The 13,195-nt window shown below is 43.6% G+C and overlaps 1 protein-coding gene across 1 annotated transcript in view; it reads right to left on the bottom strand.

Annotated features, from left to right (window-relative positions):
• The window catches only part of LOC129545829 (ATP-binding cassette sub-family A member 17-like), a 74,245-nt gene that overhangs the window by 35,019 nt on the left and 26,031 nt on the right, over positions 1-13,195 (bottom strand). Inside the window, exons 12-15 of the mRNA XM_055410520.2 lie at positions 10,276-10,431; positions 9,982-10,192; positions 5,573-5,723; positions 339-437 (exon numbers count right to left, since the gene is read on the bottom strand). Coding sequence (XP_055266495.2) covers positions 339-437; positions 5,573-5,723; positions 9,982-10,192; positions 10,276-10,431 — 617 coding nt within the window. The remainder of the gene's footprint in view (positions 1-338; positions 438-5,572; positions 5,724-9,981; positions 10,193-10,275; positions 10,432-13,195) is intronic.

Here is a 13,195-nt window from a genome sequence, read left to right on the forward strand (position 1 = left end):
ATGTTTCAATGCTATTTTAATTGAAATAATAAACCTTCCTAATTGTCTAAACCAGTCAAGTTCGGATTATCTGTTACTTAGAGTCAAAACCATCCCAACTGATACGATGCCACTTTTTGCTTTTCATTCCTAGGAATTTATGTTAAAATTATGTTTGTTGGATGATATTACATTCAATATTTTCTACACTAATGAATATCCCTGCTATTGGAAGCACTAGTCAGAGGCTGGAAGACCATTCAGTGAGGATGTTACAGAAAGGATTCAAACATAGGGCAACGTTTAAGTACCCTTCCAACCCTAAGACTCCTGGAATCTATGGTTTTGTATTCACTTACCGAATGAAGATTTCTTCCATAGTGGTGATAGAGGCCCCAAAGCTGGCAATGCCCAGCTCTTCCTGCCTCAGTTCCAAGTCAGTAAACAGAGCTTCAAACCTGGAAGGGAAGAGCAGTTTTATTCATCAAAGGTGGAAGTTGAATCCCTTATTACCCTTGGCTTTCTACAAAGGAAAAAGCATGGACTATGGAGTTAAGGAGATATTTGTTCAAATCTCAATTCTGTCTCTCTTGAGTTTCATGACTCTGAACTTGAACAATGAGCATAAATAATACCATTTACTTCAAAACTTTCTGTAAGGATAAATCAAATATACACCTAACACACTGCAGGTGCAAAGTAAATATTAATTCATCTTTGAAATAGTATCAAGCATCTTTTCTGACTAAAACACTCTAAGACTAGACATCAACTACATGAAAAAAAAACCCTGCAAAACCACAAACACATGGAGGCTAAACAACTGATGAGTCACTGAAGAAATCAAAGAAGAAATTAAAAAATACCTAGAGACAAATGAAAATGAAACCACGATAATACAAAACCTACATGATGTGGCAAAAGAAAGAACTTCTAAGACGGAAGTTTATAATGATACAAGCCAACCTCAGGAAACAAGAAAATTTTAAAATAAATGACCTAAACTTAACCTAAAGGAACAACAAGAAGAAACAAAATCCAAAGTTAGTAGAAGGAAATAAATCATAAATATTAGAGCAGAAATGAATAAAGACCAAAAACAATAGAAAAAAGCAATGAAACTAAGAGGAGTTTCTTTGAAAAGATAAATAAACTGATGAACCTTTAGCTAGACTCATTAAGAAAAATAGAGTGGACCCAAATCAATAAAATCAGAAATGAAAAGGGGAAGCTACAATGGATACCACAGAAACACAAAGGAATATAAGAACTGTATATGAACAGTCATACACCAATAACATGGACAATAAAGAAGAAATGGGCAAATTCACAGAAATTCAAGACTGAGCCAGGAAGAAATAGAAAATATGAACAGATCAACTATCAGTAATGAAACTGAATCAGAAATAATTTTTAAAAACTCCCAAGAAACAAAAGTCCAGGACCAGTTGACTTCACAGGTGAATTCTACCAAACATTTAGAGAAGAAAAATCCTTTTCAAGCTATTCCAAAAAATTGCAGAGGACATAATGCTTCCAAACTCATTCTATAAGGCCCTGATACCAAAACCAGACAATTATATCACACGCAAAAAGAAAATTACATGCCAATATCACTGATGAGCATAGATGCGAAAATTCTGAACAAAATATTAGCAAACTGAATTCAACAGCATATTAAAAGGTTTACATACCGTGATCAAGTGGGATTTATTTCAGGGATGCAAGGGTTGGCTCAGTATCTGCAAATCAATCAATGTGATATACCACATTAACAAACTAGAGAATAAAACTCATATGATTGTCTCAACAGATGAAGGAAAAGTTTCTGGGCAAAATTCAATATCCATTTATGATAAAAACTCTCCACAGAGTGGGAATAGAAGGAACGTTCCTCAACATAATAAAGGCCACATATAAGCCCACAGCTAACATCACACTTGATATGAAAAACCGAAAGTGTTTCCTCTAAGATCAGGAACAAGACAAAGATACTCACGCTCACCACTTTCATTCAACATAGTTTTGGAAGTCCTGGCCACAGCAGTTAGGCAAGAAAAGAAACAGAAGATATCCAAATTGGAAAGGAAGAAGTAAAGCTGTCTCCATTTTCAGGTGACATGTTACTATACGTAGAAAATCCTCAAGATGCCATAAAAAAACTACTAGAACTCATCAATGAATTTGTAAAATTTGAAGAATACAAAGTTAATATACAGAACTCTATTGTTCTATATTGTTCTGTTATATATACAGAACTCTATACACATACAAAAAATTATCAGAAAGGAGAATGAAGGAAACAATTTCATTTACCATCACATAAAGAACATAGCCAGCAACAAACATACCTGAGGAGACAACAGACCAGTACTTGTAAAACTATGAGGTACTGATGAAAGAAACTGAAGACAACACACAGAGGTGGAAAGACACACTTGTTCTTAGCCTGGAAGAATCATTATTGTTAAAATGACCACACAACCCAAGGCAATCTACAGATTCAATGCAACCTCTATCGAGATACCAATGACATTTGTGACAGAACTAGAACAAATAATTCTAAAATTTATATGGAAACACAAGAGGGCCTGAATAGCCAAAGTCATCTTGAGAAAAAAAAGACTAGAGCTGGAAGTATCACATAAAGCGACAGTAATCAAAACAGTATGGTATTGGCACAAAAACAGACAAGCAGCTCAATGGAACGGAACAGAGAACCCAGAATAAGCCCACGCAGCTATGGCCAATTAGTTTACAACAAAGGAGACAAGAACAGGCAATGGGGAAACTCAGTTTCTTTGTTAAGCTGTGCTGAGAAATAAACTGGACAGCTACATGTAAAAGAATGAAATTAGAACATTTCCTGACACCATATACAAAAATAAACTCAAAATGGACTAAGACCTAAATGTAACACCAGAAATCATAAAACTCCTAGAAGAAAACAAAGGAAGAACACAGTTTCACATAAACCATAACAATATTTTTTGGGATCTATATCCAAAGGCAAAGGAAACAAAAGCAAACGCAAATTAAACTTAAAAGCTTTTGCACAGCAAAGGAAACTATTGACCACAAAAAGATTAGCTACTGAAATGGGAGAAAATATTTGCAAATAGTATGTGACTGATAAGGGGTTAATATCCAAAGATATATAAATGACTCACTGAACTCAATATCAAAAAGACAAACAACCTAGTTCTAAAACAGGCAGAAGACCTGAATAGGTATTTTTCCAGCTTGCATGGAAGGGTGTGAAAGTCACTGTGAAGTAGACTGAGTAATGCATGGGCAATGAGATAAAGCAGGCAACATGATTAACCTGTTTTTAGAGAGCTTCAACTGCGCAGGGCTACAGGACATGGAGTGGCGGCTGGACAGAGAGGCAGGCTTAGGACAATGAATCTCCAGAGCACACTAACGTGTTCATGGACATGAGCCAAAGGCAGAGAAGTTGATGATGCAGATGAAAGAGGAAATAATCAAACCAGCAAACTCTAAGACCAACTGGCTGAGTACTTGAGCTGGTGTGAAAAAAGCAAGTTTGTAGGTCTGTTCAGTTCAGTTCAGTTCAGTCACTCAGTCGTGTCCGACTCTCCATGACCCCATGAATCACAGCACGCCAGGCCTCCCTGTCCATCACCAACTCCCGGAGTTCACTCAAACTCATGTCCACGGAGTCGGTGATGCCATCCAGCCATCTCATTCTCTGTCGTCCCCTTCTCCTCCCGCCCCCAACCTTTCCCAGCATCAGAGTCTTTTCCAGTGAGTCAACTCGTCGCACGAGGTGGCCAAAGTATTGCAGTTTCAGCTTTAGCATCAGTCCTTCCAATAAACACCCAGGATTGATCTCCCTTAGAATGGACTGGTTGGATCTCCTTGCAGTCCAAGGGACTCTCAAGAGTCTTCTCCAACACCACAGTTCAAAAGCATCAATTCTTCGGCGGTCAGCTTTCTTCACAGTCCAACTCTCACATCCATACAGGACCACGGGAAAAACCATAGCCTTGACTAGACGGACTTTTGTTGGCAAAGTAATGTCTCTTCTTTTTAATATACTATCTAGGTTGGTCATAACTTTCCTTCCAAGGAGTAAGCGTCTTTTAATTTCATGGCTGCAGTCAGCATCTGCAGTGATTTTGGAGCCCCCCAAAATAAAGTCTGACACTGTTTCCACTGTTTCCCCATCTATTTCCCATGAAGTGATCGGACCAGATGCCATGATCTTTGTTTTCTGAATGCTGAGCTTCAAGCCAACCTTTTCACTCTCCTCTTTCACTTTCATCAAGAGGCTTTTGAGTTCCTCTTCACTTTCTGCCATAAGGGTAGTGTCATCTGCATATTTGAGGTTATTGATATTTCTCCTGGCACTCTTGATTCCAGTTTGTGCTTCTTCCAGCCCAGCGTTCCTCATGATGTACTCTGCATATAAGTTAAATAAGCAGGGTGACAATATACAACCTTGACATACTTCTTTTCCTATTTGGAACCAGTCTGTTGTTCCATGTCCAGTTCTAACTGTTGCTTCCTGACCTGCATACAGGTTTCTCAAGAGGCAGGTCAGGTGGTCTGGTATTCCCATCTCTTTCAGAATTTTCCAGTTTATTGTGATCGACACAGTCAAAGGCTTTGGCATAGTCAAGGAAGCAGAAATAGATGTTTTTCTGGAACTCTCTTGCTTTCTCCATGATCCAGCGGATGTTGGCAATTTGATCTCTGGTGCCTCTGCCTTTTCTAAAACCTGCTTGAACATCTGGAAGTTCACGGTTCACATATTGCTGAAGCCTGGCTTGGAGAATTTTGAGCATGACTTTACTAGCGTGTGAGATGAGTGCAATTGTGCAGTAGTTTGAGCATTCTTTGGCATTGCCTTTCTTTGGGACTGGAATGAAGACTGACCTTTTCCAGTCCTGTGGCCACTGCTGAGTTTTCCAAATTTGTGTAGTACCACAGTAACCTATTTATTGAAAAATCCGGGTATAAGTGGACTCACATATTTCAAACCTGTGTCGTTCAAGGGTCAACTGTAATATAAAGGAAAATCAAGTACAGTTTTCATCTGAGCTCAGTTACTTGGGTGCCTGAAATTGAGTTCACAGTCAAGGGCCCCTCTGACGCCATCATAAAAGAATTTGATTTTAATCTGAAAGCAGCTGGGAGCCATCAGGGGTTTTTAAGGAGGGAGGGAGCATGATCAAAAGGCTTCCCTGGTGGCTCAGATGGTAAAGAACCCTCCTGCCAATGCAGGAGATGCAGGTTCGATCCCTGGGTCAGGAAGATTCCCCGCAGAAGGAAACGGCAACCTACTCCAGTATTCTTCCCTGGGAAATCCCATGGACAGAGGAGGCTGGCGGACTACAATACATGGGGCTGCAAAAGAGTCAGACATGACTTAGTGACTAAACAGTAACAACAGAGTCCTATATTTTCAAGTGCACTCTGGCTGGAGTGTGGTGTCTCTAGGAAATATCAAAGGCCTAGAAATCCAAACCATTACAGAATTGAGAGCCCTTGGTGTGGAGAGGGATGGGAGAGATGACTGAACACTGAGTACACGCAAACAATTACTCCAGCCCTCTCAGGTCCATACCTGTGCGTGCTTTCTTTAGGAAGTATAAATGTTAGTTCTTCTCCAATGCTAGACTGGAAAACTGCATTTGGTATGTGCTGGTAAATCAGAAGAGAAATCTTCTCTGTGTCACATTGTGGTTTTCTTACCAGGGTTATATAATATCCTGCACCTGAAACATTTAAAAGATCATGAAATGGTTTTTCTCTTTTTAGTTACACTTAGTGTTCTATAATTGGAGAAGGAAATGGCAACCCACTCCAGTGTTCTTGCCTGGAGAATCCCAGGGACGGGGGAGCCTGGTGGGCTGCCATCTATGGGGTCGCACAGAGTCGGACACGACTGAAGCGACTTAGCAGTAGCAGCAGTGTTCTATAATTGGAGAAGGAAATGGCAACACTCTGCTTAAGGGAGAACTAATGTGGGGAAGTGAAAATTGAGCAGGGAGAGACCTTGAACATTAATGTTAAGAACAAAAGTATCTCTTTCATAATTAAATTATGTTTTGCGGATACATACCCTATGGTATGCTAAACATTCTTTCAGAAGCTACTAGTAACACTTGTTACTACATTGCTGGCACTGTAGTCATTCAACAAACACTCACTGAGCTCTTACGACCTGACAAGCACTTTTCTAGATACTGAGCATATAGCAGCAGATCAAACAGTCAAAAATCCCTACTCTCACTCAAGGAGCTTTCATTACAGGAACATGAGACATATGATAAGGAAAATAAGTAAATCAACACATTAGTGACATGTGCTAAGGTGAAAGATGAACAGGAAGGGGATACAGAGTACTGGGGATAGTGACTTTGAAGGTGGGGAAGGCCTCACTGAGAATGTGACATCTCTGAAAGGACTGAAGATTTGAGGAAGAGGAGGCGGCATGGCAATACGTGGGCTGGGATGGAGGAGGAGGCCCATGTCCTAGATCAGAAAGGGGGCCCTGAGGCAGGAGCAGAAGAATATCAGGAGAAATGGCTGGGGCAGCAGGACCAGGCTAAGCAAGGCGTTTGGGCAACTCCCAGGATCCTGCCTTCTCCTTTCAGAAAGTGGGATGAGAAGTCATCGGTGGACTGAGCAGCAGAGTGGCACATTCATTCTGACAAGTGGGCCAGAGGCCAGGCGTGGGCTAGAAGCAATTTCAATGATCCAGGTAGGGAGACAGTAGGCTGGGTCAGGGTGTGAGGAAGGCAAGGCCATTGGGATTGGCAGATGGATCAGATATGGGCTATGAGATCCCATAAAGAGGATCAGGGAGTCCTGAGGTTCTGGCCAAGCTGCTGAAAGGATGGAGCTGCCTTTACTGAGGGTGAGCTGGTGTGTTGGTCAAGAGCTAGAGTTCAGCTGTGCATCAGCCATGGACAGTCCAACAGGTATGTTCACTGTCTAGGGGTGTGGGGAGTGGCAGTTAGATACACAAATCTGGGGTTCAGCTGAGAGGTCCTGCAGAGACATTTTTCATCACAGATACATATAAGTCAGGACACTGAATGAGACCACTAAGTCAGTGAGCAGGGGAAAAAACAGTGAAGCAACCTGGGCACTTCCAAGCCTAGAAGTAGAAGTGATGCAGAGGAGCATTCAGAGACACTAGAGGGAAACCCAGAGGGCTGGGGTCCAGGAAAGAAGGGGGATGTCTGTGGTGGGATGTCCAGCAGGAGTGCACCCCACTGTGGAGAGAACAACTCGTCCTATGCAGGCATTACCTCCCTCTTTGAGGAACATGGTCTCTTAATCTTCATTTTAATAAAGGGAAATAATAGAATGGGAAAGACTAGAGATCTTGTCAAGAAAATCAGAGATAGCAACGGAATATTTCATCCAAAGATGGACACAATAAAGGACAGAAATGGTATGGACCTAACAGAAGCAGAAGATATTAAGAAGAGGTGTCAAGAATACACAGAAGAACTATACAACAAAGATCTTCATGACCCAGATAAATCATGATGGTGTGATCACTCACCCAGAGTCAGATACCCTGGAATGTGAAGTCAAGTGGGCCTTAGGAAGCATCACAAGGAATACAGCTAGCGGAGGTGATGGAATTCCAGCTGAGCTATTTCAATTCTTAAAAGATGATGCTGTGAAAGTGCTGCACTCAATATGCCAACAAGTTTGGAAAACTCAGCAGTGGCCACAGGACTGGAAAAGGTCAGTTTTCATTCTAATCCCAAAGAAAGGCAATGCCAAAGAATGCTCAAACTACTGCACACTTGCACTCATCTCACACAGTAGAAAAGTAATGCTCAAAATTATCCAAGTGAGGCTTCAATAGTACGTGAACCATGAACTTCCAGATGTTCAAACTGGATTTAGAAAAGGCAGAGGAACCAGAGATCAAATTGCCACCATCTGTTGGATCATTGAAAAAGCAAGAGAGTTCCAGAAAAACATCTCCTTCTGCTTTACTGATTACGCCAAAGTCTTTGACTGTGTTCAGTTCAGTCGCTCAGTCGTGTCTGACTCTCCGCGACCCCATGAATCACAGCACGCCAGGCCTCCCTGTCCATCACCAATTCCCGGAGTACTCAAACTCATGTCCACAGAGTCGGTGATGCCATCCAGCCATCTCATTCTCTGTCGTCCCCTTCTCCTCCCGCCCCCAACCTTTCCCAGCATCAGAGTCTTTTCCAGTGAGTCAACTCATTGCATGAGGTGGCCAAAGTATTGCAGTTTCAGCTTTAGCATCAGTCCTTCCAATGAACACCCAGGATTGATCTTCTTTAGAATGGACTGGTTGGACCTCCTTGCAGTACAAGGGACTTGTGTAGATCTCAACAAACTGTGGAAAATTCTTCAACAGGTGGGAATACCAGACTACCTGACCTGACCCCTGAGAAATCTGTATGCAGGTCAAGAAGCAACAGTTAGAACTAGACATGGAACAAGAGACTGGTTCCAAATTGGAAAAGAAGTACGTCAAGGCTGTATACTGTCACTCTGTTTACATAACTTATATGCAGAGTACATTATGCAAAATGCCAGGCTGGGTGACACACAAGCTGGAATCACAATTGCCGGAAGAAATATCAATAACCTCAGATATGTAGATCATACCACCCTTATGGCAGAAAGTGAAGAAGAACCAAAGAGCCTCTTGATGAAACTGAGGGTGGGATGATTTGGGAGAATGGCATTGAAACATGTATATTATCATATGTGAAATGAATCGCCAGTCCAGGTTCGATGCATGATACAGGATGCTCAGGGCTAGTGTACTGGGATGAACCAGAGGGATGCGATGGGGAGGGAGGTGGGAGGGGGGTTCAAGATGGGGAACATATGTACACCCGGGGCAGATTCATGTCAATGTATGGCAAAAGCAATACAATACTGTAAAGTAATTAGCCTCCAATTAAAATAAATAAATTTTAAAAAAAAGAAACTTAAAGAGGAGAGTGAAAAAACTGGCTTAAAACTCAACATTCAAAAACTAAGATCATGGCATCTGGTCCCATCACTTCATGGCAAAAAGATGGGGAAACAATGCAAACAGCGAGAGACTTTATTTTCTTGGATTCCAAAACCACAGCAGATGGCGACCACAGCCATGAAATTAAAAGACGCTCGCTCCTTGGAAGAAAAGCTATGACCAAGTTACATAGCATATTAAAAACAGAGACATTACTGTGCCAACAAAGGTCCGTCTAGTCAAAACTATTGTTTTCCAGTAGTCACGTATGGATGTGAGAGTTGGACTATAAAGAAATCTGAGAGCTGAAGAATTGATGCTTTTGAACTGTGGTGTTGGAGAAGACTCTTGAGAGTCTCCTGGACTGCAAGGTGATCCAACCAGTCCATCCTAAAGGAAATCAGTTCTGAATATTCGTTGGAAGGACTGATGCTGAAGCTGAAGCTCCAATACTTTGGCCACCTGATGCGAAGAGCTGACTCATTTGAAAAGACCCTGATGCTGGGAAAGACTGAAGGTGGGAGAAGGGGATGACAGAGGATGAAATGGTTGGATGGCATCACTGACTCAATGGACCTGAGTTCGAGTAAACTCCAGGAGATAGTGATGGACAGAGAAGCCTGGCGTGCTGCAGTCCATGGGGTCGCAAAGAGTCCCACACAACTGAGCGACTGAACTGAACTGAAACTAAGGCTACAAAATGATGCACTAACTTGGTAACAAGGATGAAGAGGGAGTAAACCACCAGCCTAGAGCTCAGGCACGGGCCTTCTGACTCCAAGTCTCAGAGTCTTTCCGCTCTTCCCCTCCTCATTCTCACAGCCCCTCCGCCGGGGCCTCGGGTCTCCACCCTCAGGGAGCAGACAGGCCGTCGAGAGAAGGCCGCTCCCCGCCTGACCTCAGGGGCCTTCGGGGAACGTGACCAGTGGACACTTTGTCCCGCACCTGGACCACCCACGTGGACCCCGTGCAGAATGGACTCTCGGCTGCCCGCCGGCCCCGCTCACCGTATTTCTCCTTGAGGAACAGCGACGACCCGCAGCACTGCAGCTCCCCCTTGGCCATGATGGCGATGCGGTCCCCCAGCAGATCGGCCTCGTCCATGAAGTGGGTGGTCAGCAGGATGGTGCGGTCACGCTTGTGCTGCTGCAGAAGGTCCCAGATGGCCCTCCTAGAGATGGCGTCCACGCCCGAGGTGGGCTCGTCCAGCATCAGCACCTGGAGGGCGGAGGGGCGGCCTCGTGAGGACGGCAGAGCCCCGGACCGGGCTGCAGGCCGCGCCGCAGGCCCCCCGGGCCTACCTTGGAGCCCGCGATGAGGGCGATACCGATGGAGAGCTTGCGCCGCATCCCGCCGCTCAGAAACCTGCTCCGGGAGTCCTGCTTCTCCTCCAGCCCGAGCACGTTCAGCATGCGTTTGACCTCCTCAGGGCACTTCTGACGCGGCAAGCCTTTCAGCTGAAACGGTGGGGGCGGAGATCCGGCCGTGGCTTCCAATGGGGCCGGGAGCGCCCAACAAGCGTTTTGCTTGTAGAGCAGTAACCCCTTATCTCCCTTATCTGAGATTTTTCTTTCCACAGTTTTAGTTACCCACTACCCACAGTGAGCCATGGTCTGAAAACATTAAATAAAAAATTAACAGAAAAAAACTCGTAAGTTTTAAATTGTGCACACAGTTCTGAGTATCTTGAACTCTGAAATCGTGTGCCACGCTGCTCTGTCCTGCTCAGGATCCCCACTCATCGATTTCGTCTGCTTTTGACATCCAACCATCAACACTTCCATGACCTGATGATCCAGGATCGCCTGAAGCCTGGATCCTCCTTTTGATGAATCATCAGAAGGTCAACAGCCTAAAGCTGTGTCACAATGCCTGAAATCCTTCACTTCACTTCATCTCATCACATGGGTATCTTACCATCTCAAATCACAAGAACGGTGTGTGCTTCAGTCGTGTCGGACTTTGCAACTCCATGGACTGTAGCCCGCCAGGCTCCTCTGTACATGGGATTCTCCAGGCAAGAATACTGGAGTGGGTTGCCATGTCCTCCTCCAGGGGATCTTCCTGACCTAGGGATCCAACCCATGTCTCTTATATCTCCTGCATTGGCAGGTGGGTTCTTTACCACTAGCACCACCTTTAAGTACAGTACAATAAGATATTTGAGAGAGAGAGATCACATTCACGTAACTTTTATTACAGCCCGTCAGGTTCCTCTGTCCATGGAATCCTCCAGGAAAGAATACTGCAGTTGGTGGCCATCTGCTTCTCCAGGGAATCTTCCTGACATAGGGACTGAACCTGGGTCTCCTGCATTGCAGGCGGATTCTCTACCATCTGAGCCACCAGGGAAGCTCCCTTATTACAGTATATTATTATAATTGTTCTATTTTATTGATTGTTGTTAATGTCTTGCTGTGCTTCATTTATAAATTAAACTTTGTCATCAGTTTCATGTACAGGAAAAAAACAGAGGACATGTGAGACTTTAGTACTATCTGAGATTTCAGGCATCCACTGGTGGTCTTGGAGCAAAGCCCCCACAAATAAGGGGGGGCTATGATATATATATATGACTATACATGAGAAAGATACAGAGTAAACTTACTACTTTCACAGAAAGGGATACAAGGCTTTTGCATCTTTTTTTTCCACAAGCTGTGAGGCATGTGGGATCTTAGTTCCCTGACCAGGGATTGAACCTAGGCCCTTGGTAGTGAACGGGCAGAGTCTTAACCACTTGACTGCCAGGGAAGACCTGGCTTTTACATCTTGCACCATCTAAATAAATGACTTATTAATACTAAGCACTGCTGCTGCTGCTGCTAAGTTGCTTCAGTCATGTCCAACTCTGCGACCCCATAGATGGCAGCCCACCAGGCTCCCTCGTCCCTAGGATTCTCCAGGAAATAACACTGGAGTGGGTTGCCATTTCCTTCTCCAAAGCGTGAAAGTGAAGTCGCTCAGTCATGTCCGACTCTTCGCGACCCCATGGACTGCAGCGTATCAGGCTCCTCTGCCCATGGGATTTTCCAGGCAAGAGTACTGGAGTGGGTTGCCATTGCCTTCTCCGATACTAAGTACTACAGCATATTAAAAGGGTTATACACCATGACCAAGTGGGATTTATCCCAGGAAAGGAAGAAAGGTTCACTATATTAAGAATCACTGTAAGTATTAAATAATAAAGAATCTGGCTGGTGTCTGTCCCCAGTTACTGGGAGGAGCCTCTAAATCCTTGGAGTGATGGTATGTCTGTGTTATTCCTGGTAGTACCCTCAGGTCACACGTGCTACTGAAATGATCAAGATTCAGGCTGGTCATACCATAAACATCAACCATGTGATTTGAGAGTTGGGACTTTGAGCCAGGTTATCAATCTGATCTCCCGATCTGCTAGGAGGGAGAGAGTGCAGATTAAGTTTAGTCACAAGGTTCATGATTCGATCATGAACCTATGTAATGAAACTCCAATAAAAACTAGACACTCAGGTGAAGCTTAGGTGAGCTACACTCTATACAGTGATGCACCAAGAGGGTGACACATTCTTAAGACATGGAAGCTTTTCATTTGGGACCCTCCCAGACATCACCCTGCATGTCTCTTCTTGTGGCTGGTCCTGATTTATGTATCCTTTATAATGTATACACATTATATATAATATAATCCTGAATTCTGTGAGTCATTCTAGTGAATTAGTGAAACTGAGGAGTCAGTGGGAACTTCTAAATTCGTAGCCAGGTTGTTGGAAGTGCTTTGTTTGGGAACCCCAAGCTCGTGGCTGTTTTCTGAAGTGGCAGCAGTCTTGTGGGGAACGTGCCTGTAGCATGTGAAGTGTGCACTGACTCCATCGTTAGTGCTGAACTGCATTGCAGTGATACAGCATATTAGAAGAATAAAAAGTCGAAGGGTAAGCTGATCCTAGAATTCACATGGAAATGCAAGGGACCTGGAACAGGCAAAACAATCTTGAAAACAAACAAAAAAGAGTTGGAGGACTCACATTCTTTGATTTCAGAACTTACTACAGGGACTTCCCTGGTGGTCTAGTGGCAAAAACTCCCATGCTCCCAATGCAGGGGGCCCAGTTTTGATCAGAGAACTAGATCCCAAATGCCTCAACTAAGACCTGGCACAGTCAAATAAATAAATAATATTTTTTAAAAACTTACTACAAAGCTATAGTAATTAAGAAATTGTGGTATTGGCATAAGGATAGA

Source organism: Moschus berezovskii, chromosome 27, assembly GCF_049115385.1.
Source record: "Moschus berezovskii isolate FMDL1 chromosome 27, NW_MosBer_1.0, whole genome shotgun sequence".
Classification (NCBI taxonomy): Eukaryota; Metazoa; Chordata; class Mammalia; order Artiodactyla; family Moschidae; genus Moschus; species Moschus berezovskii.